The following is a 22,364-nucleotide window of genomic DNA, read 5'->3' on the forward strand; positions in this document are numbered from 1 at the left end:
AATAGCTACAATGATCTAAAATGAACAAATGTTATTTTATTTTAATAAATCCCATAAGTACTGAATTCCATCTCGAGGCAAACGCGATTTTATTGCCAGTCATGCCCACTACCTACCATGGTCTGAAACTCGTTAAACCTTTACTGAGATGTTGTCAAGGTCAGTGATCAGTCTCAAACTCCTGGCCTAATAATCAATGTGTGTATGGAAATCTTCACTGGGGCTAGGTAATTGCAAAATTTTCTGGTACAAATATTAGTTTGTCACTAAATCCATACTTGCACATCCAGTGCAAGTTCTCAATCTTAAGAACTTCTTTCTGCCTTGCACAACTATAAGACGCAATGCAAATTGCAGTATCCCATTATGCTTCAACTCGAGATAGAAATTCAGCATGGCCTGAAGATTGATCCCCCTTGACTTTGAAGCTCTGTTGCTGGGATATCAAGTGAACTAAGCCTGTGATATCCTCAGATCCTGAAAATCTGAAGCAAAAACTGCTGGAAACATTTGGCAGGTCAAGCAACATCTGTGCAAGAGAAACAAGTTAACATATCTAATGTTCTCCCAATTCTGATGAAGGGTCTTCAACCTGAAATGTTAACTCAGTTTCTGTTTTCACAGTTGATAGTATTTTCTGTTTTTAATCCCATGATGTACAAGTCTAGGTAAGTGGTTAATGTCATGTTGCTTTCAAATAAAAACAATTTGAATGTCAAATAAATATAATTTTATTTCCTTGTGCAGCAAAGCATATTTGGAAACATTACGGATTCAAGTGATGATGAAGGTGCTGCTCCTAGAAGAATCTGCAGCGAGGGTTTTTTGGAGACTGATTATCTTGATAGTTCTGCTTGCTCTGAGGCAGTGACCACTGATCAGTCATCCTTGACAGAAGCGGGCATTTCTGAAAATACACCCGAAGAGTCAACTGCTGAGAAAATGGATTGCACGAAGACAGAAACTGAAAACGTGAACATAGAGGGTTTGGCTGACACCAAATCAGAGGATGAAGTGTCGTACCCCTCTTTGATTGCTGGAGATGCTCAATGTAGAAGTGAGAACAATACTGAAGCACAGTCATCACTTGAGGAGACACAAAGGAACTCTGACACCCCAACCCCAGAAATTCCGTGTGTTCATACTCTTCTCACACCTAATGGTTTTCGTGAAGAGGATATAACATCTCCACTGCACAATTATCCCGAGGATTTGCAGGAGAATGACGACTCAAAAAATACTGCAGTTTTGGTTACACCTAAATGTAAAACAGTGGAACTGACAAGTTCAAATCCAAACAGCAAAAATGAAGTTAGAATAGACACACATACTAAGGAAGGGGACACTGAGGATCTTATTTTACAAGAAACTGATTCTTGTAGACAGCTAGTTACAACCTCTGAAGAAATGGAGGTGGAAGAAATCCACTACAAAACGTCTACATGTGACAGTCAAAACATTGAACGTACCAATGCTTCTGTGTTGGTTTCTGGTAATGAGCACACAAAATCAATGGATGTAGCAATGCGGCAAACAGATGTTAACACGATGGAAGTCGTAATTTCGCTTTTACAGCTTAACAATACTGTGATAAATGGTGTTAGTCGGGAACAATTCATTCCTGCAGAGGATATGGAGATGGGGGAGGTTAATTGCAGTAGTTTTATATCTGATAAACAGCATGCTGAATGCACTCGGACTTCACTGCAACCAGTTGATGTGGAGTTTCCGCAAGGAGAGTCACCATTGAAGGAGCAAACACCTAAAATGATGGACACACCGCCACAAGCGGAGGGCTATTCTTCTGTGGAAACTGGTGTTTTTCAAGGCAGTTTTAAGACTTTAATTTCTACAGAGTTAATGATGGAGGAAAATAATTCTGTTGATTCAATATCACAAAATGAAAAAGATAAATCACCACTAAATTCACTGCTGGCCTCAGAAATTGAGGAGACTTTTAATAAATTTGAAGTAAAAGAGCAAAGCAAGCTTGAAAAAATGAAGGAGATAGTACTGCCTGGACATTTGGACTGTTCGACAGAAACTGATCAATATCTGGATGAGTCAAATAAATATGTTTCTGTAGAGAATAAAGGGAAAGAGAATATTAATTCTGGTAACTTAATATCTAATGATCAAAAAAATAAATCAATAGTAGCTTCTACCCTACTTCATGCCACAGAAGCAGAGGAACAAAATAGGCTTGACGGATTGAAAGGAACGACTGTAATTATCACAACTGAGAGTTCAATCATTGCTGAGGGTGGATCCAAAGACTCTGTTTGTGCTGGAGATGTACTTGGTCTCACATATTTTAAGGATGAACTTGCAGTATCTTCAGAACAAAGATTTATTCAACAGAAACGATCAGACTCCTCAATAATGGAGACGAGCAGTTCTGCGGACATGGCTTCTCCGGATTTTGATGGTCCTCAGGTAACTGATGTCACCCGAAACAGTTCAAAATATGACGATCATATTAGCGATGTGGAATTAGATTCCATTGAGTCTGGATGTGACAGGCCGAAAGATGAATGCATAGCAACTTTAGTCCCATTCAATTCTCAAGTCAAGTCTGCGATAATGGATCAAGATTCTTTTGGCCAAGCAGAGGAAAGTTCTCCACATGTTGAGTCTGATAGTTCAGTGTTACAGGGTAACGAGGAGTGCAATTCAACTGAGGAGAAAGAGGAAGTTACATTGAAAATATCTACACCTTCTCAATGCGCGCTAATTTCAATTCAGTCCTGCACTGTTGAATCGCAAAGAAATTCTATGATAAAAGATGAGGATATTATTACCAAAAGAAAAGAAACATCTTTATTTCTTAGGCCTTCTGTGGTAACTGAACTTGCTCAGGCCAATTCCAGGCAGTGCACTTCTACTAAACAAATGGCCAACGAAAATGAAAATAATGATAAACTTTGCGTACATTTCAAAAGCTTTGAGGTTACTGAATGTGAAAGCCAAGCTGGTAAACAGAAAGATCAGTTAATGGAAAATAATGAAATGGAGAGAAGTGAAATGGGAGAGGTAAATCGTACCCTGAAACCATCTGGGGATTATTTATCATCTGACCAGACTTCCCCCCATTTTGATGCCTTCTCAGATGAATCTTCAAGACCAAATGTGGCACAGAATATTGCCAAGCAATGTCCTGCTCGTTTTGGGCAGGTCAAAGCCACTGATACTTCAAATAATACTGCTGTGGAATTTGAGGAATATTCCAGCATAGAAAAAAGTAAGGATGAAACTTTAGGAAAACCACTCCTTGGTAATGGGATCCATGAGCCAGTTCTGAAATCTTGTTCCCCTTCAACTCAAATTTCTCCGATGAATCAAGGCCCTCAGACCCATGAGACAGGAATCTCAACGCTGATTAAGAAAATCAAGAAAAGAAAGCAATGGCACAAAAAGAGTCCAAGATCCATTAAAGATACACAGACAACTATTCATCATGAATTGGATGATAAGGATATGACAACTGAAATTGCCACAGCAGAAAAAAAGAGGGTGCTTGAAGTTCAGGCTCAGAATATCAAAACTGAAGTTGGGCAGCACAGCCTCTCTGTTAATAAGCACGTTACTCTTCGTGGTATTGACTTCCCTTTTGATTCTGAAAGTGCATCAGCTTCTAGTGAAACTGATTGTAATAATAAAAGCACAACAAATGTTGCGGAAGAGTCAACAGCTAGCCATCCTGACTGGATTGAAAGTAAAACTAAACAGCTCACTTTAGATAAAGGGCTTTCACAAGGCCCCTGTCAAACTCCAGCACTTAACGTGCACAACAATACAAATGTAAATTATGAAGCTGCAGGAAATGGTGATAATGCTATGTCAGTAGAATGTGAAGCTTCAGATTTGGATAACCCTGCACAAAAGGTTTGTGACAATGAAACTTACTTGGAAACAAGCCCTAAGAGTGACTTGTTAGGCTGTACACAGATAGAAAATGAACATTTGGAAGGAAATGCTAGTAATCAAGATTATCCAGTGGATGTGGAGATATCGGAAAGCTCCTCTGAAATCTGTTCCTCTCACGATACTAGCATTTGTACGAATGAAAACCTTGGCATCGAAATCAACAGTAAGAGCAATGGAATTACGGAGAAAATGGCCAATTTCAAGGCGAGTATGAATAAAGTCAATAGTTCTACAAACACTACCATAGAAGAAGCTTCCAATTACATGCCGCCAGTACAAAAAGTAGATAATTCAACACAAACAGAGTTAATATGTAATGGTTCACAGGTTGTGCTTTTTACTAGGAATTCTTCGAATACTCTTACTCAGATCTGCATTAGGAGAGAAGATAAAGATGAATTTGCACAGGCGAAGAGCGTTTCTTCCCTTCCTGATGCTGCTTCAGGCCACCAGAGGACTAATAGATCAACATCAGTATATGAGAAAGAGGCATTATTTGAAAGCACAATTGATGGTACAGTGAGTTTGAAGTCATTTCGAACTTCAGTAGGTAATCAAACCTGCAAGACTGCAAGTGGCAGGAAAGAACATTTGAATAGGATTTTACCAAATGCTTTGATTGATGGAGATGTACAACATGATGCCGGTTTACAAAAATCAAAAATACAGTCTACCAACAAAAGGCGTGCAGCTTTAAGAAGAAAGAGCAAATGTTTGGATCCAAACAATCCACCGGTTGTGAATACCGAGGTTTCCACTCCAGTATTTTGCATGCAAGAAATCCATCAAGTGATGTTAGAAATGGGGCAACCTCTGCCACCGTTGTTACCACCACTTGTAGCCACACCTCCAAGAACCATAAGGTCTACAAGAGTACAATCCCCTCGTCTTGCATCATCCAATGCGTCATCTCTGTGTTCCCCTGAGGATGACTTGGTTTCTCCTTCAAAAGAGATCTCAAAGGCAGCTTCAGTTTCACCTCTGTTGGATTACCTACGACAAAAGTATCCTCCAACCCATTCCCCATCCCCTTTAGAACTTGCAAGAAATGAAAGAATCCAGTCTTCTCCATTACAGTTTTGCACTACAACCCCAAAGCATGCAGTTCCTGTGCCTGGGCGACTACCTCAGTCTGCATCAGCGTCGGCAGGTTCAGCTTTACCTCAGGAGAATTCTGTGAAAATTCTGGATGCTATGTATCCCAATCTCTCTGCCCGAGCACGAACTTTAAATATTCTCCGTGGTAATGTTCAACTTAGCATGCGTGGCTCTCTAGGTGGTGAGAACCAAGCCGGTCCAATGAACCAAATCATGGGGTTCAAAGCAATCAATTCAACCCCAACTGCATTTGTAAAAGCAGGAAGCAATTCCAGGTCTGAAGGGCGTGTTAAAGAATTGGAGCAACAGAAGCCAGTTAATGTTAGCACATCAGGTGCAGTGGACAAATCCAAACAAGACCAAAAGGCTACCAAAAGAGGTGCAGAAAATGATGTAGCAAGCAAAGCTAAAAAACTGAAAACTGAAAGCAATTGCCAGCATGAGGATTATACTTCTGATTTAATCACCCCAAAAGAGTCCTCCACTGTAGATGTTGTTCATCAAACCAAACCACTTTGCAATAGAACCATAGAGCCAAAAACAACAGATAAAACTGAAGTTCTCGCCCAGCCTTGTGAACCTGTTAATGCAAGTGAAGAGGCTGTAGCCAGTGCCTTAAAGAAAATTACTGAATCCTGCTTTGACCTACTCCCTGTTATACGCAGCCATGTGTTTGTAGGGAACATTCCTCAGCTCCCAGTAATGCGGGATGAAGAGAAAGAAGTGATTTGTGAATTAAGTGGCAATAAGGTAAGCATGTGGTTTGTTCTGTTACTCTGCTGAAGTAAGAGATGATTGCAATGTTCACTTGTTTTTTGTCAAATTAATTTTGTGGTCGTAATTGATATGTTATGGATGATGAAATATTGAACATTTCATATAATTCCAGAGAGCAAATAGTGTATTAAAGTTTCTTGTAATCATTGCTCTGAGGTTTAAGATGACTGAATAGACACAAGGGTAGGCCATTTCAAAATTTCAATACCATCCTCCTCTAATGTTCCTTTATTTCCTTAATATCCCAAAATATATTGATTTCAATTGAATATAATCAATAACTGAGGCTCCACGGTCCTCTTAGAGAATTCCAAAGATTCACTCATCGAGTACCAAAACAGCCCTTCGGCCCAACCTGTCGATTTTGACCAAAATGCCCAACTAAGCTGGTCCCACTTACGCATGTTTTCACCCATCCTCTGAGTAAAGACATTTATTCTCATCGCACTCTGAATGATCACCCCTCATTGTGAAACCTCGACCCTGTAAAACTTAATAAAGTCAGGAAGTATAGATCCAGTAACTCAGCAGGACAGGTAGCATCTCTGGATAGAAGGAATGGGTGACATTTCGGGTCACTCACCAAGACCCGAAACATCACCCATTCCTTCTATCCAGAGATGCTGCCTGTCCCGCTGTTACTCTGGCATTTTGTGTCTGTCTTCGGTGTAAACCAGCATCTGCAGTTCCCAACTACACAGTATAAATCCAATCAGCTTCTCCCCATACTTCAATACTCGCATTTCCAGCAATCATTCATGAACCTTTCAACTTTTATCGTACATATGTCCTTCCATAGGAAGGAGATTAGACTCCTATACAGTATAACAGATGCTGTTTCACCAGAGCTCTATTTATTTGCAATGTTTTTATATTCAAATCCGCTTGCAATAAAGGTCAACGTACCATTTATGTCTTAATTGCCTGCAAATTTACTGTCAGTTATTTATGTACAGGGCCATCTGGGTCCCTCTGAGCACCGACACCTTTCATTCTCTGACTATTTAAAAACAATTATTCCACATCTATTTTTCTTTCTAAGTGAATGGTCGCACAATTTTCCCACATTGCATTCCATATGTATATCCTCGCTTATTCGCATGGTTTGCACAGCCCCCCTATTGGTCTGACAGTGGCCTGAAACCTCTGGGTGTTTTTGCAACCCACACTGCCACCCAGCTTTGCATAAGGGAGAAAAACTGATTGATTGGGACAAAAGTGATTAGCACCATCTAATATCTTCAAGAGACATTTTGTACTGTTTAAAGAATGTCTGCTACTTGTACAAACCAATGGCACCTACATTTCAACATGTGCTATTGTGAAGTGGGAAAGAACTGCAGATGCTGGTTTAAATCGAAGGTAGACACAAATTGCTGAAGTAACTAAGCGGGATAGGCAGCATCTCTGGAGAGAAGGAATGGGTGATGTTTCCGGTCGAGACCCTTCAGACTGAAGAAAGGTCTCGACCCAAAACGTCACCCATTCCTTCTCTCCAGAGATGCTGCCTGTCCCCGCTGAGTTACTCCAACATTTCGTGTCTACCTGCTATTGTGAAGTGTTTTGGTTTGTCATGATAAAGTGCTGTTTGTGGCATGCTTTGATTTGCCATGAGAAAGTGAAAAGTTATTAATCAAATGCAGGTATTGTCTCATTTGTTCTGCTTCCCATTCCTTCCACGTCTCTCAAAAAATAAGCTCTGGAATGAAAGCTTCTGAAAAAAGGCAGTATATAACCGATATATGCAAAACCACATATCTGTATTTTTATTGAGAAATTATTCAAGGGTTATTATGGAGAAGTTAGAAAAAAGTAAAACTTAGTTGGAGAAGAAAAAGGTAATGATGCAATGGGCATTAAATGAACAAAAAATCTGAAACCTGTTCTCATCCATTGAACTGTGCAGGATGTTTGAATTTTACCAGTTCATATGTTATTTTTGTAATTACATTGCTCAGCACTGGAGAGAAAATTCACTTTTAAAAATGCAATGATTAGTAACTTCAGCTGTGGCCGATTGTTTGATGTGCAAATGTTTAATGTTGGGGAGATTACAGCAAAGTTTGAAAGCAAAACCTTCCTGCAAGAATTCCACAATGGTAGAATAATTAAGGGTAACAGGATGTGTGGGCTTTTTTATGGTTTCTCTGTAGATATCCAAGACTGCCAAGTATTCCTTCATCATCATACATAAATAAACCTGAACACATTTATAAATATTTTCTAGAATGGTAAACCTGGGAATTATAGACCATCTAATCTAACAGCTGTCATTCGCTAATTACTCGAGTGTATTTAAGATCAACTGACTGAAAACCTGAAATTTTCAGATGATGGAGAACCAGCATGAATTTCTAAAGCATGGGTCAGTGTTGGCAGTCTTGATTTTGAATTATCTGGAATGATTGAATTAGTGTACGGGGAATATAATGGATGTTATTTATCAACTTCCAAAAATAATTTTGTAAGAATCTCCTAATGGTCTTTTTGCTAAAATTTAAACTCATGAGATTGAAGACAATTTATAGATCGAGCACAGGCATTTGCTGAGTTGCAGGAGACCAAGGAGGGATAATAAGCAAACAACTTCCTCGTGTGTAGGATAGTGTTAATAGTGTTAGTGTGCGGGGATCACTGGGCGGCGCGGACTTGGTGGGCCGAAAAGGCCTGTTTCCGCGCTGTATATATATGATATGATATGAACTTGCATCATTAAGATGTGGCCACAGGGGATCCACAAGAATTCCTCTTGAATGTCAGAAGTAGGCATTAGCTATTTTTAGCTCTTATTATTATTAGCTCTTGAATGTCAAAAAAACTAAGGAGCTGATTGTGGACTTTAGAAGGGCTCAACATCCAAGGACATACACGCCACTGGAAATAAATGGGTCTACTGTGGATAGGGTGAGCAGCTTTAAATACCTGGGAGTCCACATCAAAGAGGATCTGACATGGACAACACACATTGCCGCACTGGTGGGTAAGGCAAGGCAGCTCCTTTACCACCTTAGACAGCTGAGGAAATTCAGAGTGTCTCTGAGGATCCTTCAATGCTTCTGGGGCTGTAGAGAGCATCCTGTCCGGCAACATTACAGTCTGGTTTGGGAACAGCTCTGCCCAGGACAGGAAGGCCCTGCAGAGAGTAGTGCGTTCGGCAGAACGCACCATGGGAACTACACTCGCCCCCCTGCAGGACTTGTACATCAGGAGGTGCAGATCAAGAACAAGCAAGATTATGAGGGACCCCTACCACCCCAGCAACGGACTGTTCCAGCTTCTACGGTCAGGCAAACGCCTCCGCTGTCATTCTGTGAAAACGGAGAGGATGAGACGGAGTTTCTTCCCACAGGCCATCAGGACTGTTAACTATTATAACTCCAGGGACTAAATTTTCTTTTCTGTATTAATTTTAATTTATATGCTGTAATTTTTTAAAAAATTGCACAATCCGCAGGCATTGCCACTTTCATTTCACTGCACATTGTGTATGTGTATGTGACAAATAAACTTTACTTGACTTGAATTCTGTGGGGCTTCAATTATTCACCTTATTTGGTAATGATGTGGATATGTAGCTTTCTAATATCCAAGTGTTCCAATGATACAAATTCCAACTGTTAATATCCACCTGCAATTTAATGCTGCCATCCATATTCCTAAAAATGCTACTAACCAACTTAAATTGCAGATGGATATTAACAGTTGGAATAAAAAGGCAAAAAGGTAGCAAATAGATTCCAATTCAGGTAAATTTAAATCTGATTGCACTTTGGCTGGAAAAAGTGTGCCTTTTGAAGACGGTGTAAACCAACTTTCAAAGAGTCCCAAGAAATTAAAGGCCATAAAAATGCTACAAAGAAGTTCTGCAAATAGTGTGAAAGGGTAATGGAATGTTAGCACCTTAATTTGGAGCATTGGCGAAGAGGTGGTAAAAGAATTGTACAACTATGCAGAGACTTGGTTTGATCACACCTGTGCCGCAAGTATTTCCAGACTCTAGTCCTTCAGAGGAATATATTAGCATCGGAAGGAAAATTATTGTCTGAAATCCAGAGATTAAACCATGAAGAAAGAAACAGCAATAATATGTCTGTTGGAATTTGGAAGACTACGGAGGAAGTATATTTAAGTTTTAAAGATATTAAGGGAAAGAAAAGGATAGTCAAGATAAAGATCAAGGGACACGGTACTAAATATTATTACTGGACCAATTGCTAACCTCTTCTCTAAGGAAGAGGAAGGACATCCTTGTAATTGAGGCAGTGCAGCGTAGGTTCACGAGATTGATCCCTGGGATGGAGGGACTGTCATATGAGGAAAGATTGAAAAGGCTAGGCTTGTATTCACTGGAGTTTAGAAGGATGAGAGGGGATCTTATAGAGACAAATAAAATTATAAAAGGACTGGATAAGCTAGATGCAGGAGTAACTCAGCGGGTCAGGCAGCATCTCTGGAGAGAAGGAATGGGTGATGTTTCGGGTCAAGACCCTTCTTCAGACTGATGTCAGGGGAGGGGGTGAGACAAAGATAGAATATAGTCGGAGACAGTAAGACTAGTGGGAGAACTGGGAAAGGGGAGGGGCTGGAGAGAGAAAGCAAGGGCTATCTGAAGGTAGGAAGTCAATGTTCATACTGCTGGGGTGTAAACTACACAAGTGAAATATGAGGTGCTGTTCCTCCAATTTGTGCTGGGCCTCTGACAATGGAGGAGGCCCAGGACAGAAAGGTCAGATTCAGAATGGGAGGGGAGATGAAGTGCTGAGCCACCGGGATATCAGGTTGGTTAAGATGGACTGAGCGGAGGTGTTCAGCGAAATGATCGCCGAGCCTGCGCTTGGTCTCGCCGATGTAGAGAAGTTGACACCTGGAACAGCAGATATAGTAGATGAGGTTGGAGGAGGTGCAAGTGAACGCTGAACACCTCCGCTCAGTCCGTCTTAACCTAACTGATCTCCCAGTGGCTCAGCACTTCAACTCCCCCTCCCAATCTGACCTTTCTGTCCTGGGCCTCCTCCTTTGTCAGAGTGAAGCCCAGCGCAAATTGGAGGAACTGCACCTCATATTTCACTTGGATAGTTTACACCCCAGCGGTATAAATATTAACATCTCTAACTTCAGATAGCCCTTGCTTTCTCTCGCCATCCCCTCCCCCCCCCCCCCCCCCCCCTTCCCAGTTCTCCCACTAGTCTTGCTGTCTCCGACTACATTCTATCTTTGTCCTGCCCCCTCCCCTGACATCAGTGTAAAGAAGGGTCTCGACCCGAAATGTCACACATTCCTTCTATCCATAGATGCTGCCTGACCCGCTGAGTTACTCCAGCATTTTGTGTCTACCTTCGATTTAAACCAGTATCTGCAGTTCTTTCCCACATAAAGATTGATTGAGTGTAACCTTCTCAGTTTCTCTTTGTAGCTGTTTGGATTTCAATAGGCCTGGCAGAGTTAAGCTTCACAGAATTGGCACTCATCATCTTTTCCTGTTTCATTTGCAAAGAATTGATAATATTATTAGAGTTCAGTAATATACAGTGCCCTCCATAATGTGTGGGACAAAGACCCATCATTTATTTGCCTCTGTACTCCACAAGTTGAGATTTGTAATAGAAAAAATCACATGTGGTTAAAGTGCACATTGTCAGATGTTATTAAAGGCCATTTTTATACATTTTGGTTTCACCGTGTAGAAATCGCAGCTGTGTTTATACATAGTCCCCCCATTTCAGGGCACCATAATGTTTGGGAAACATGGCTTCATAGGTGTTTGTAATTTCTCAGGTGTGTCGAATTGCCTCCTTAATGCAGGTATAAGAGAGCTCTCAGCAGCTAGTCTTTCTTCCAGTCTTTCCATCACCTTTGGAGACTTTTATTGCTAATTATCAACGAGGATCAAAGTTGTGTCAATGAAAGTCAAAGAAGCCATTATGAGACTGAGAAACAAGAATAAAACTGTTAGAGACATCAGCCAAACCAAATCAACTGTTTGGAGCATCATTAAGAAGAAAGCACTGGTGAGCTTACTAATCGCAAAGGGTCTGGCAGGCCAAGGAAGACCTCCACAGCTGATGACAGAAGAATTCTCTGTAATAAAGAAAAATCCCCAAACACCTGTCCGACAGATCAGAAACACTCTTCAGGAGTCAGATGTTGATTTGTCAATGACCACTGTCTGCAGAAGACTTCATGAACAGAAATACAGACGCTACACTGCAAGATGCAAACCACTTGTTAGCTGCAAAAATAGGATAGCCAGGTTACAGTTTGCCAAGAAGTACTTAAAAGAGCAACCACAGTTCTGGAAAAAGGTCTTGTGGACAGATGAGATGAAGATTAACTTGTATCAGAGTGATGGCAAGAGCAAAGTATGGAGGAGAGAAGAAACTGCCCAAGATCCAAAACATGCCACCTCATCTGTGAAACACAGTGGTGGGGGTGTTATGGCCTGGGCATGTATGGCTGCTGAAGGTACTGGCTCACTTATCTTCATTGATTATACAACCGCTAATGGTAGTAGCATATTGAATTCTGAAGTGTATAGACACATCCTATCTGCTCAAGTTCAAACAAATGCCTCAAAACTCATTGGCCGGCGGTTCATTCTACAGCAAGACAATGATCCCAAACATACTGCTAAAGCAACAAAGGAGTTTTTCAAAACTAAAAAATGGTCAATTATTGAGTGGCCAAGTCTATCACCAGATCTGAACCCAATTGAGCATGCCTTTTATATGCTGAAGAGAAAACTGAAGGGGACTAGCCCCCAAAACAAGCATAAGCTAAAGATGGCTGCAATACAAGCCTGGCAGAGCATCACCAGAGAAGACACCCAGCAACTGGTGATGTCCATGAATCGCAGACTTCAAGCAGTCATTGCATGCAAAGGATATGCAACAAAATACTAAACATGACTACTTTCATTTACATGACATTGCTGTGTCCCAAACATTATGGTGCCCTGAAATGAGGGGGCTGTGTATAAACACTGCTGTAATTTCTATATGGTGAAACCAAAATGTATAAAAATGGCCTTTATTAAAATCTGACAATGTGCACTTTAACCACTTGTGATTTTTTTCTATGACAAATCTCAAATTGTGGAGTACAGAGGCAAATAAATAAATGATGGGTCTTTTTCCCAAACATTATGGAGGGCACTTTAATAGTAATTATTCATTCTAGGTTTTTTTCATATAAATATTATAAACAAAAAATATATAGTTTTTGAGGAGAAAGCCACAACTGTCGTGAATTTATTTCTTCAGATTAACAAATTGAATATATATTGATCTCTGAACCATCAGGAAGGTGTAAGATTCAGTCCTTGATCCCTGCTGAGACTTTTTTTTAATCTCTGCTTGGTTGTGTGATATGGCCAGTACAATTGGCCTCAAAGCTCCAGATTTCTGTTTCTAATTATTGCCCACCAATTCCTGTTTCAGTACAGGAAAAAGTGCCTCTTGAGTTAGGTGTCAGGCGATGAGAATCAACAGATTCTTGAGCTTCAGAAGTGAAGGAAGGGTGACTTTGATATAGATGAAATAGATCTATAAAGATGGCTGCAATACAAGCCTGGCAGAGCATCATCAGAGAAGACACCCAGCAACTGGTGATGTCCATGAATCGCAGACTTGATCTGTTTCAACCATACTTTTATACTGGCAGAAATTATTGTTACTTGTTGAATTGCCTGGCATTGCACCGTTGGAATAGACTACAGTATTCAAGAAAAACACTATTACAGCATAGTGTGCGTGAGAGGGATTGGTGGGAAGATGGAGGATGCATGCATGAGGGCAGCACAGTGGCGCAGTTGGTAGAGCTGCTGCCTCTCAGTGCCAGAGATCCAGGTGCGACCTGACCTTGGGTACTGTCTGTGTGGCGTTTGCATGTTCTCCTTCTGACCGCGTGGCTTTCCTCCGGATGCTCTGGTTTTCTCCCACATCCCAAAGACTTGTGGGTTTGTAGGTTCATTGGCTCTGTAAATCACCCCAAGTGTATAGGAAGTGGATGCGGAAGTGGGATAACATAGAACCAGTGTGAATGTTGATCAATGGTTGGTGTGGACTCAGTGGGCCAAAGGGCCTGTTTACATGCTTTATCTCATAACTAAAATAAAGTAGAAAGGAGGAAATGAGGGCTATAGAAGGGATACAGTGAAAAAGGGGAACATCAGTGTGAGGGTCACATGGCTGAGCTAGGTTAGGGAGGGAGATGGACAAGGATGAGTGGAGAAACCAGAGGCAGGAGAATCACAACTTAATGTCCATGGTTGAGAATGTGCACATGAGGAGAAGAAAATTGAGGCAGAGTAAAATAGTGATCCCTGCCCAATCATAGATACAGGTATATTGTCCTAATTTTTATCAGTGTCAGTGAAGGTTGTCTTTTGGTAACGACGAAAGACTAAAACAGTTTTTTGTGTATGCGTACAAAGGGAAGAGGTTAAAAGTTGAAGATTTCCACAAAAAGCCGGAGTAACTCAGCAGGTCAGGCAGCATCTCTGGAGAAAAGGAATAGGTGACATTGTGGGTTGAGACCCTTCAGGTCTGGAAAAAGTTCTCAACCTTAAATGTCACCTATTCCATCTATCCAGACATGCTATCTGATCCGCTGAGCTACTCCAGCTTTTTGTGTCTCTCTTTGGTTTAAACCAGCAGCTGCAGTTCCATCCTACACAGGTTAAAAGTCAAGTTGTTCAGTTCTACAACATGGATATTTTTTGGGGGTTGCTAATAGTCAGTGGATTACAGTTATAGAAACATAGAAAATAGGTGCAGGAGTAGGCCATTGGCTCTTCGAGCCAGCGCTGCATTCAATATGATCATGGCCGATCATCTAAAATCAGTACCCTGTTCTGGCTTTTTCCCCATATCCCTTAGCCCTAAGAGCTAAATCTAACTATCTTGAAACACTCTTGTAGTGAGGTTAAGATTTCCTATTTTGAAGGAAAGCTGGGCTTCTGTTTAAACTGTAGCAGAAGAGATGTTGTGATTTTAAGTTAATTGCTAATTTTATTGTATGGGATTGGATTGTTTTTTATTCTAATCTGGAACTAATTGAAATTAAAATCTCTTCTGAAATATCAGTAGGGCTGAATGGCTTATTCCTGCACATGGGTTCTGTGTAAAATAAATCAGAGATGTTGCAGTTTGTTGTTAATTGTTACTGCAAAAATAACTTCATTTGTTTCTTTCATGTCAGGACTTAATAGAAGCTTTGCTCTTGGCTATCATTAAGAAGCTGAAGGTTGAGCAAACTGCCCTGGATGGTAACGATCTTCAAGCACTTTCTCGAGTTTATGTTGCAATCTGCCGACACCAAGGAGATCTTGAAAGAGCTCGTCTTCTTTCCTACAGTATTTTAAAAGAAGGTAAGAAAATGTGATACAAATTGCCTAACTAAACCAATGGAACCTCTCAATTTGGATAATCCTGTGAAATGGCACTGGACATTAATCAGATGTCCTCAGTAAGTAAAGTTTCCCTGAATATTGACCATTGAATTGATCATACTTATTCCTAGTCACAATTATTAGGGCAATTCAATAGAGTTTAATTTATATTGGGGTTTATACAATATTCCTAGACATGTGTAAAGAATGGCAAGAGTGAGTTCAAAACAGTTCTCCCTTTACATTTTCCAACCACAGTTAAATGCAGATTTTTTTTTAATCACCCAGGGAAAGAGGGAGAAGGCTGTAGTTGGTTTGCAAAGCCCACAGATCTGATGTTTTTATTCCTTGTATCCCTCCACTGAGATATGTCTGCTTTCCTTGCACCCAGTGCACTAAATAAAGGCGTGTTACGAGAAAGAAGAGATTGTAGAAGTGTTGTAATCAGATATAGAAGTGCTTTGTGTTCAGTGTATATTTCGGAAATTGGATGCAGAACTTGGTAGGAGTTCATAAATGGACAATAATTCAACTCTGTTTTCCTTTTAAAGATAAAGTAGGATTAATTTCATTGCCCTGATTTAGAACAGTAGTGCTCAACTCTTTTTGCAGAGCTATTCATAAGATCCTATTTTTGGTTTTAATTACATATAATCAGTGATATTTTTAATCCTTTTTCAAAGACACCAGTACCACAGTTTATGAAGCTCCAATCACTGCTCGTTCACAGCCTTGCTCACTGACCCTTCACTGTCAACAACTACCCTCAGTTGGTCCACTCACAAAATCTTTGGTTCTCCTCTCCACTTTACTAGAACTGTGCCTAGCGGGCCTGAATTCTGTTGTTATATGAGCAGACCATTAACCACCAGTTCTGTACCTGTCCCAGAAGATCAGTCCAAGCCTAACATGGACCTGGTTTCTGCTGCCTGATATCTCATCTTTGGATACCCGGTACCGTGTTGGGTGCATCCTCCCCAGTGTCCTTCCTGGTGTCCGCATACCTCCTCCCATGATATCATGGGCCACTCCTTTTAAGGCAGACTGACTTACAAGTGGGCTGATGGACCAAAGATGGGACTGCAGGAAATACAAGCACAGCTTGGATATATACATTCCCTGACCCGGCGTAAAAAATACTGTATCTATCAGTTCGGTCATGTCTTGATGGAGACATGTGCATGTTGCTGGCCATGTCTTATGATTAAGTCTTAAGTATGTTGTGGCCATGATTTTGTATCCTAAAACAAAAAATTGCAGATGTTGGAAATCTGAAATAAAAACAGAAAAATGCTAGATCTACTCAGTCAAGTGGCATCTGTGAAATGAGAAGGAGTTATTTAAGATTGGGGATCTTGCATCAAGACTGAAATTTGCTTTTCGGCCCACCACGTGAAAGATGCCTATTTGCCTATATATACCAATCCCATTTGCCGACAATAGGTCCACATCCTTCTAGGCTTTGCCATTTTAAGTGCTTATCTGAATGTCTCTTAAAGTTGGTCTGTATCTAACTCCACCGCCACTTCTTCTGGCAATAAGTTTCGGGTATCAACTGTTTTCTGTGGGGGATTCCATGTTCTCTTCAAATCCTCTTTAAAACTCCATCCTCTCACTTTAAAACTAAGCCAATTTGTTTTTGATACCATCATCCTGGAAAAACATTGACGGTCCACCTTTTGTATACCTCTATTAGTTCACTCCACAACCTCCATTGCTCCAAGGAAAACAAAGTAGGCTTATCCAAATTCTCCCCGCAGAATCAGAGAGTGGAGGATGGGATATTTTATTTAGGAAGGAACTGCAAATGCTGGTTTAAATCAAAGATAGACACAAAATGCTGGAGTAACTCAGCGGGACAGGCAGCATCTCTGGAGAGAAGGAATGGGTGACGTTTGACATCAAGACCCTTCTTCAGACTGATGTCAGGAGGTACATACATAAGGAAGTGCATAGATGAAGTGTAAGGTGTGAAAACAGGGCACTGGTAATGGAGATCAAGGGAAATGTAGAATAGATCATTATTAGTGGGAGAAACTAACGAAGCAAACAGATAAAATGTAGTCGGACAGTAAGACTGGTTGGAGAACTGGGAAGGGGAAGGGGAGGGGATGGAGAGAGGGGGAAAGCAACGGTTACTTGAAGTTAGAGAAGTCAATGTTCATACCGCTGGGGTGTAAGCTGCCCAGCGAAATATGAAGTGCTGTTTCTCCAATTTACGCTGGGCCTCACTCTGACAATGGAGGAGACCCAGGCAGAAAGGTCAGTGTGGGAATGGGAGGGGGAGTAACCCTCCCATTAGCAACCGGGGGATCAAGTAGGTTTGGGTGGACTGAGCAGAGGTGTTCGGCAAAACGATCACCGAGCTTGTGCTTGGTCTCGCCAATATACAGGAGTCCACTAAAATTTGAATTATATTATTTTGTAGGTTATGGAGTGAGTATCTAAAATTCTGCTTCGCTAAGTATCTTATGTTGAATTTTGGTTGGTTTTGTGTTTTCTTTCTATTCCATCTTGCATATGAAATGTTTTTTGTTGTAATTGTTCATGAAGCTGAAGTGTGGAGGTCACAGGTGTAAATTGTTCACTAACTTTGCACTTTGGTTTGGTTTGTTTTTCAGACTTTCCAGACTCGAGCAAACTCCTGTTGCTCATCTTAAGTGTTTGGCAAAATATTTTTTCTATGCAAGGACCAGTTAATAAAGCTATGCAAGCTGTTGCAAAGCAACGTGCCAAAGGAGATATTCTGGATTGTTTGAGTGCATACCTCAACTGGGAGAAGGTAATGTCTATTACATTTACAGGGACATTGCCTTCTGTGCCATTAGTAGTTGAATAAGTGGGCATATAACATTTAGAGTTTTGATATAAGGAAGATATCCTGCTGTTAGCACTTGCTGCTGCTAAGTTGCAGTTTTGCTGCCATCCTTATCAGCAATGAAGTTAGTCACTACATAACTTTTGGGTATCTTGCTCCCAGTGCATAATAGAATTAAACTTTATTTGAAAGATTATTATTATATTTTGCTAAGACATTTCTTTAAAGTAAAAGTACAAATATTCCAGATTCATTATTTAAAATTATAGCCGTGAAAGATGTTTAAAAAGCCAATCTTAAAGTCATAAGTGATAGGAGTAGAATTAGGCCATTCGGCCCATCAAGTCTATTCCGCCATTCAATCATAGCTGATCTATCTCACCCTCCTAGCCCCATTCTCCTGCCTTCTCCCCATAACCTCTGACATCCGTACTAATTAAGAATCAATCTCTGCCTTAAATATATCCAATGACTTTGCCTCCACATCCTTCTGTGGCAAAGAATTCCACATATTCACTGCCTTCTGACTAAAGAAAGTCCAGTCGGTCCACTTGTGGTCTGAGATCTCAGTGCACTTTGCTGCTAATTTAATGTGCTCAACTGCTTTCAGGGGTTATGTAGATAAATTTACACTGTTGTGGTACCTGTTAGCTCCTGTGGTTAATCAGGCACTAGTTGTTACTGTTTATAAATATTGATGTGGTTGAAGTCCCCCACTGTAACTGTATCAGTTGTTGATCCTTCTTGCATTTTTTCCTGTATTTGTCTTCAGCAATAATGTCACCCCATTGTAACTGGAAAAACCTGTAATCAGCAAAGTATATTCTGCCAAGTCATTTTGTTTCAGTATCTGCAATGGTGGTGTTCCGTATGTATATTTATGCCTTCATCTCATTTTGTTTATTCAACTTGAAGGAAAGGTTTCCATTTATTTGGTACCTTTAATAATACCCGAAGGACATGTAGTGAATAAAATACTTCTGTTGTACTGGAGGGAGATTTAGGCCATTTTTCACAGAGCAAGTTCCACAAAACAACATGGTTATGATTTTTTTCTTATAATGGTCGATTGATAAATACATTTTTCCTCGATCACAAGAAATGTCTTCCCTCAGCTACTTCACATAATGCGAAGGGGTGTTTTATGCACACTTGTGAGAATAGGCAACCTTTTAGTTTAAAATCCCAGCGAAAAGACGGGGTAGCTGTCCTTCGTACCTCTATTGATGTCATATCCCATATTTTTGTGCGCAGGATTCTGGAGTGAGAACTGAACCCAGAGCCTTCTGATTCAGGGGTATGAGTGCTTCCAGCTGATCCACAGCTTGACACATAACAGATCATATCATTTCTCATCTGGGCACTCCCCCATTTCTTTTGCTCAAGCTTTCTCTGTCCCATCTGAATCTATGCTCAGGTACCTATCATCCAGTCAGTACAAAACCACATCCGACAGTCCTATCAATTAAATAGGTCCTGTTGAGATGCAACCCATTCAGTTGGTACACTTCCCATCCACCCCCCCCCCCCCCCCCAAGACCTGGATACAGTGCCCCGGAAATCTAAGGAATCTCCCTTCTGCACCTTGTCTCAGGCCGCAAATTAACCTGCACCATCCTTCGATTCTGTTACTACTGGATCACCGAATTCCTTGTGGAATCGCAAATAATCCGGTGATCATTAATTTTTGCTTTAAATCTCTTCACTCCAAATAATCTGCCCGTTGACCCCCCCCCCCCCCCCAGTCCTGTTCCACATGACATTGATACAAATATGGGCCATGGGCCTCAGCTGCTCACCCATCCACTTCCCAAATATTCTGCATCCTTTTCAAGATATCCCATATCCTAAGATTCAGGAGGGGGGGGGGGGGGGGTTGAGAGCTGGGAGTGGGCGACATACCAATTTAAATTCACAATTGTACTTAGGAGAACGTTTGGCTGGTTCCCAATCTGTAACCCAAATGCAGGAGTCTCCTTCAACCTCCCACTCTGTGCTACCATGAGATATTGGATATTGTAAGGCAGGTATAGATGGATTCTTGATTTGTACGGATGTCAGGGGTTATGTGGAGAGGTCAGGAGAATGAAGTTGAGAGGGAGAGATAGATCAGCCATAATTGATGGTGGAGCAGACTTGATGGGCTGAATGGCCTAATTCTGCTCCTATCACCTATGAACATGAATTGTAGAGCAAGGTTGGGTTAGGGAGAAGGGTGTTGCAGAGAAAAGGGAAGTGAGGAAGCCAAACTGAGTCTGGGAAGCAGGGCACGTGATTTGGATATGTGATACATTTGGATACTGAGAATTATTTTGGCAAGATTGGAAAAGGTGTTGATACCATATTAAAATGCTAAATATTAGGCTGTTGCATTGGCATACGAGGCTATTATGCATAGGATAGTTATTTTACAAAAGGGAGAATAGATTTTGAGCAAGAGACAAACTGCTGGAGGAAATCAGCGAGTCAATCAGCATCGGTGAAGATGAAGACTGAAGAAGGGTCCCGACCCAAAATTCCACAGATGCTACCTGAACTGCAGAGTTCCTCCAGTGCCTTGTTTATTGCTCAAGATTCCAGCATCTGCAGCCTCTTGTGCTTCTGGGAGATTAAATTTGTTGTGTGTGAAATTTATGAACTTCTGAAGGAAATGGGAGTATTATGTGACAAGGGGGAATGGAATGGATTGGGGGCGTGGGGTCTGTGCACCTGCGGTTGTACTTCAATCCCAGTGGGGTTGAGTGATTGGCAGGTCAGGGCTAGTGTCGGGAGGTTATGCATGTCTACACAAAGAGACGACGTTATATTCAATTCATACAGAAGAGATTATGTGTGGGTGTGAGATTGCCAAACATGTTAGGGACATGTTCTGCTATAATATCCTTTAGCATATCCATGCCTACATTGGACATAGTTAAGCATGTGGTAGGCATGTTTAGAAGGGTAGCAAGCATCAGAGATATTTAATTAGAGGAATATAGAGGGATATATTACTGTTTAAATATCTGATATGTTTCTGGACTGAGTGCAGTGGTCAAAGTGTTACTGATCAGCCATTGTAAGCAATGTTTGTTTCATTTTACAAATCTTTTATATTTAATCTTCAAAAACCATTGAGAATCTTAAATGTTTCTATTAATTACTGCCTCCTGTAAGGAGAACAAAGTTAGCGGCTTCAGTCTCCATGTATCTTGACGTTAAATCCCTGATATCATTCTAGACTGAAAGAACAATCATTCTGATCTTTAGATTATCATCAACACAGAGAGAGGATTTTCTTTTCCTAATGTTTATATTGTATGTAATAAACACGATTGGGAATAGGTCCATCACAGTGCTAATTCAGTCTTGGTCTCACACAACTTCTCTCCTCTCCCTTCATACCCCTTGACTTTATAGTAATTCAAATGTCTCAATCTTGCCTTGAATATATTTAATGACTCTCCCTCTACAGCTCTTAAGGGTAGAGATTTTCAAAAAGTCATGATGCTCAGTGAGAAGAAATCCCTTCTCATCTCCATCTCAAATGGTCTGCTCTTAATTCTGAAACCATGCAACCTAGGTTAAGATATATTTGTCTCTAGCTTTAAATATCCCCACTAAGGAAAACATTGACGCTGTCAGATCCCCTTCAGATTATTGCAATAAGATTAGCACTGGCACTTCTAAACTATAATGAGTGTAGGTTCATCCTTTCTTCATCAATCCCATTATCCTTAAATGTGAAGAGCAAACCAGTAGCAATATTCCAGATACAGTTTTATCAGCATATTGAAAAGTTATGTCAAAACTATCTTGTTTTCCTAACAAAAAGAGAAAATACTGGAAATACTCAACAGGGCAGATATAAGTGTTTCCAGTATTTTCTGTTTTTATTTCAGATTTTCAGTATTGCAATTATTTTGATTTTTCCTCACTTTATTTCCCATCCCTTGCAAAAAAAAAATGCCGACCTTTAATTTGCCTGAATGATAATGACTAAAACTGCAAACCGCCTTTGTAACTTCAAGTGGGTAAGGTGGGCCAAAGTGCCTGTTTTCCCTGCTGTATGATTCTGACTATGACTCTGACTCTGACTTCAGTTTTATAACAGTGTGTCTCTCATTTTAATACCATTCATTTCATATATATAGCCCCTTTATCCATTTACTTAACAATTTTGTTTATTCTAAATAAATTGAAAATTAATAAGGGTTAACTGGTGCCAAACGATGCAAATATTTTAAACTAAATTTGCAGATGATTTCAAGATTTCTATAGCCCCTTGATTACTTTTAAGATTGGTGTTTTTTACTGTGAAGATCAATCCTCAATAATTATTTAGAATTCCTACCATTTTTCTATTTCCTTGTAGTA

The 22,364-nt window shown here is 40.5% G+C and overlaps 1 protein-coding gene across 1 annotated transcript in view; it reads left to right on the forward strand.

Moving 5' to 3' along the window:
- ice1 (KIAA0947-like (H. sapiens)) overlaps positions 1-22,364 on the forward strand; it is a 47,535-nt gene that overhangs the window by 17,091 nt on the left and 8,080 nt on the right. Inside the window, exons 13-15 of the mRNA XM_078420152.1 lie at positions 748-5,775; positions 15,001-15,169; positions 17,812-17,972. Coding sequence (XP_078276278.1) covers positions 748-5,775; positions 15,001-15,169; positions 17,812-17,972 — 5,358 coding nt within the window. The remainder of the gene's footprint in view (positions 1-747; positions 5,776-15,000; positions 15,170-17,811; positions 17,973-22,364) is intronic.

The sequence above is a fragment of the Rhinoraja longicauda genome, chromosome 2 (assembly GCF_053455715.1).
Source record: "Rhinoraja longicauda isolate Sanriku21f chromosome 2, sRhiLon1.1, whole genome shotgun sequence".
Lineage (NCBI taxonomy): Eukaryota > Metazoa > Chordata > Chondrichthyes > Rajiformes > Arhynchobatidae > Rhinoraja > Rhinoraja longicauda.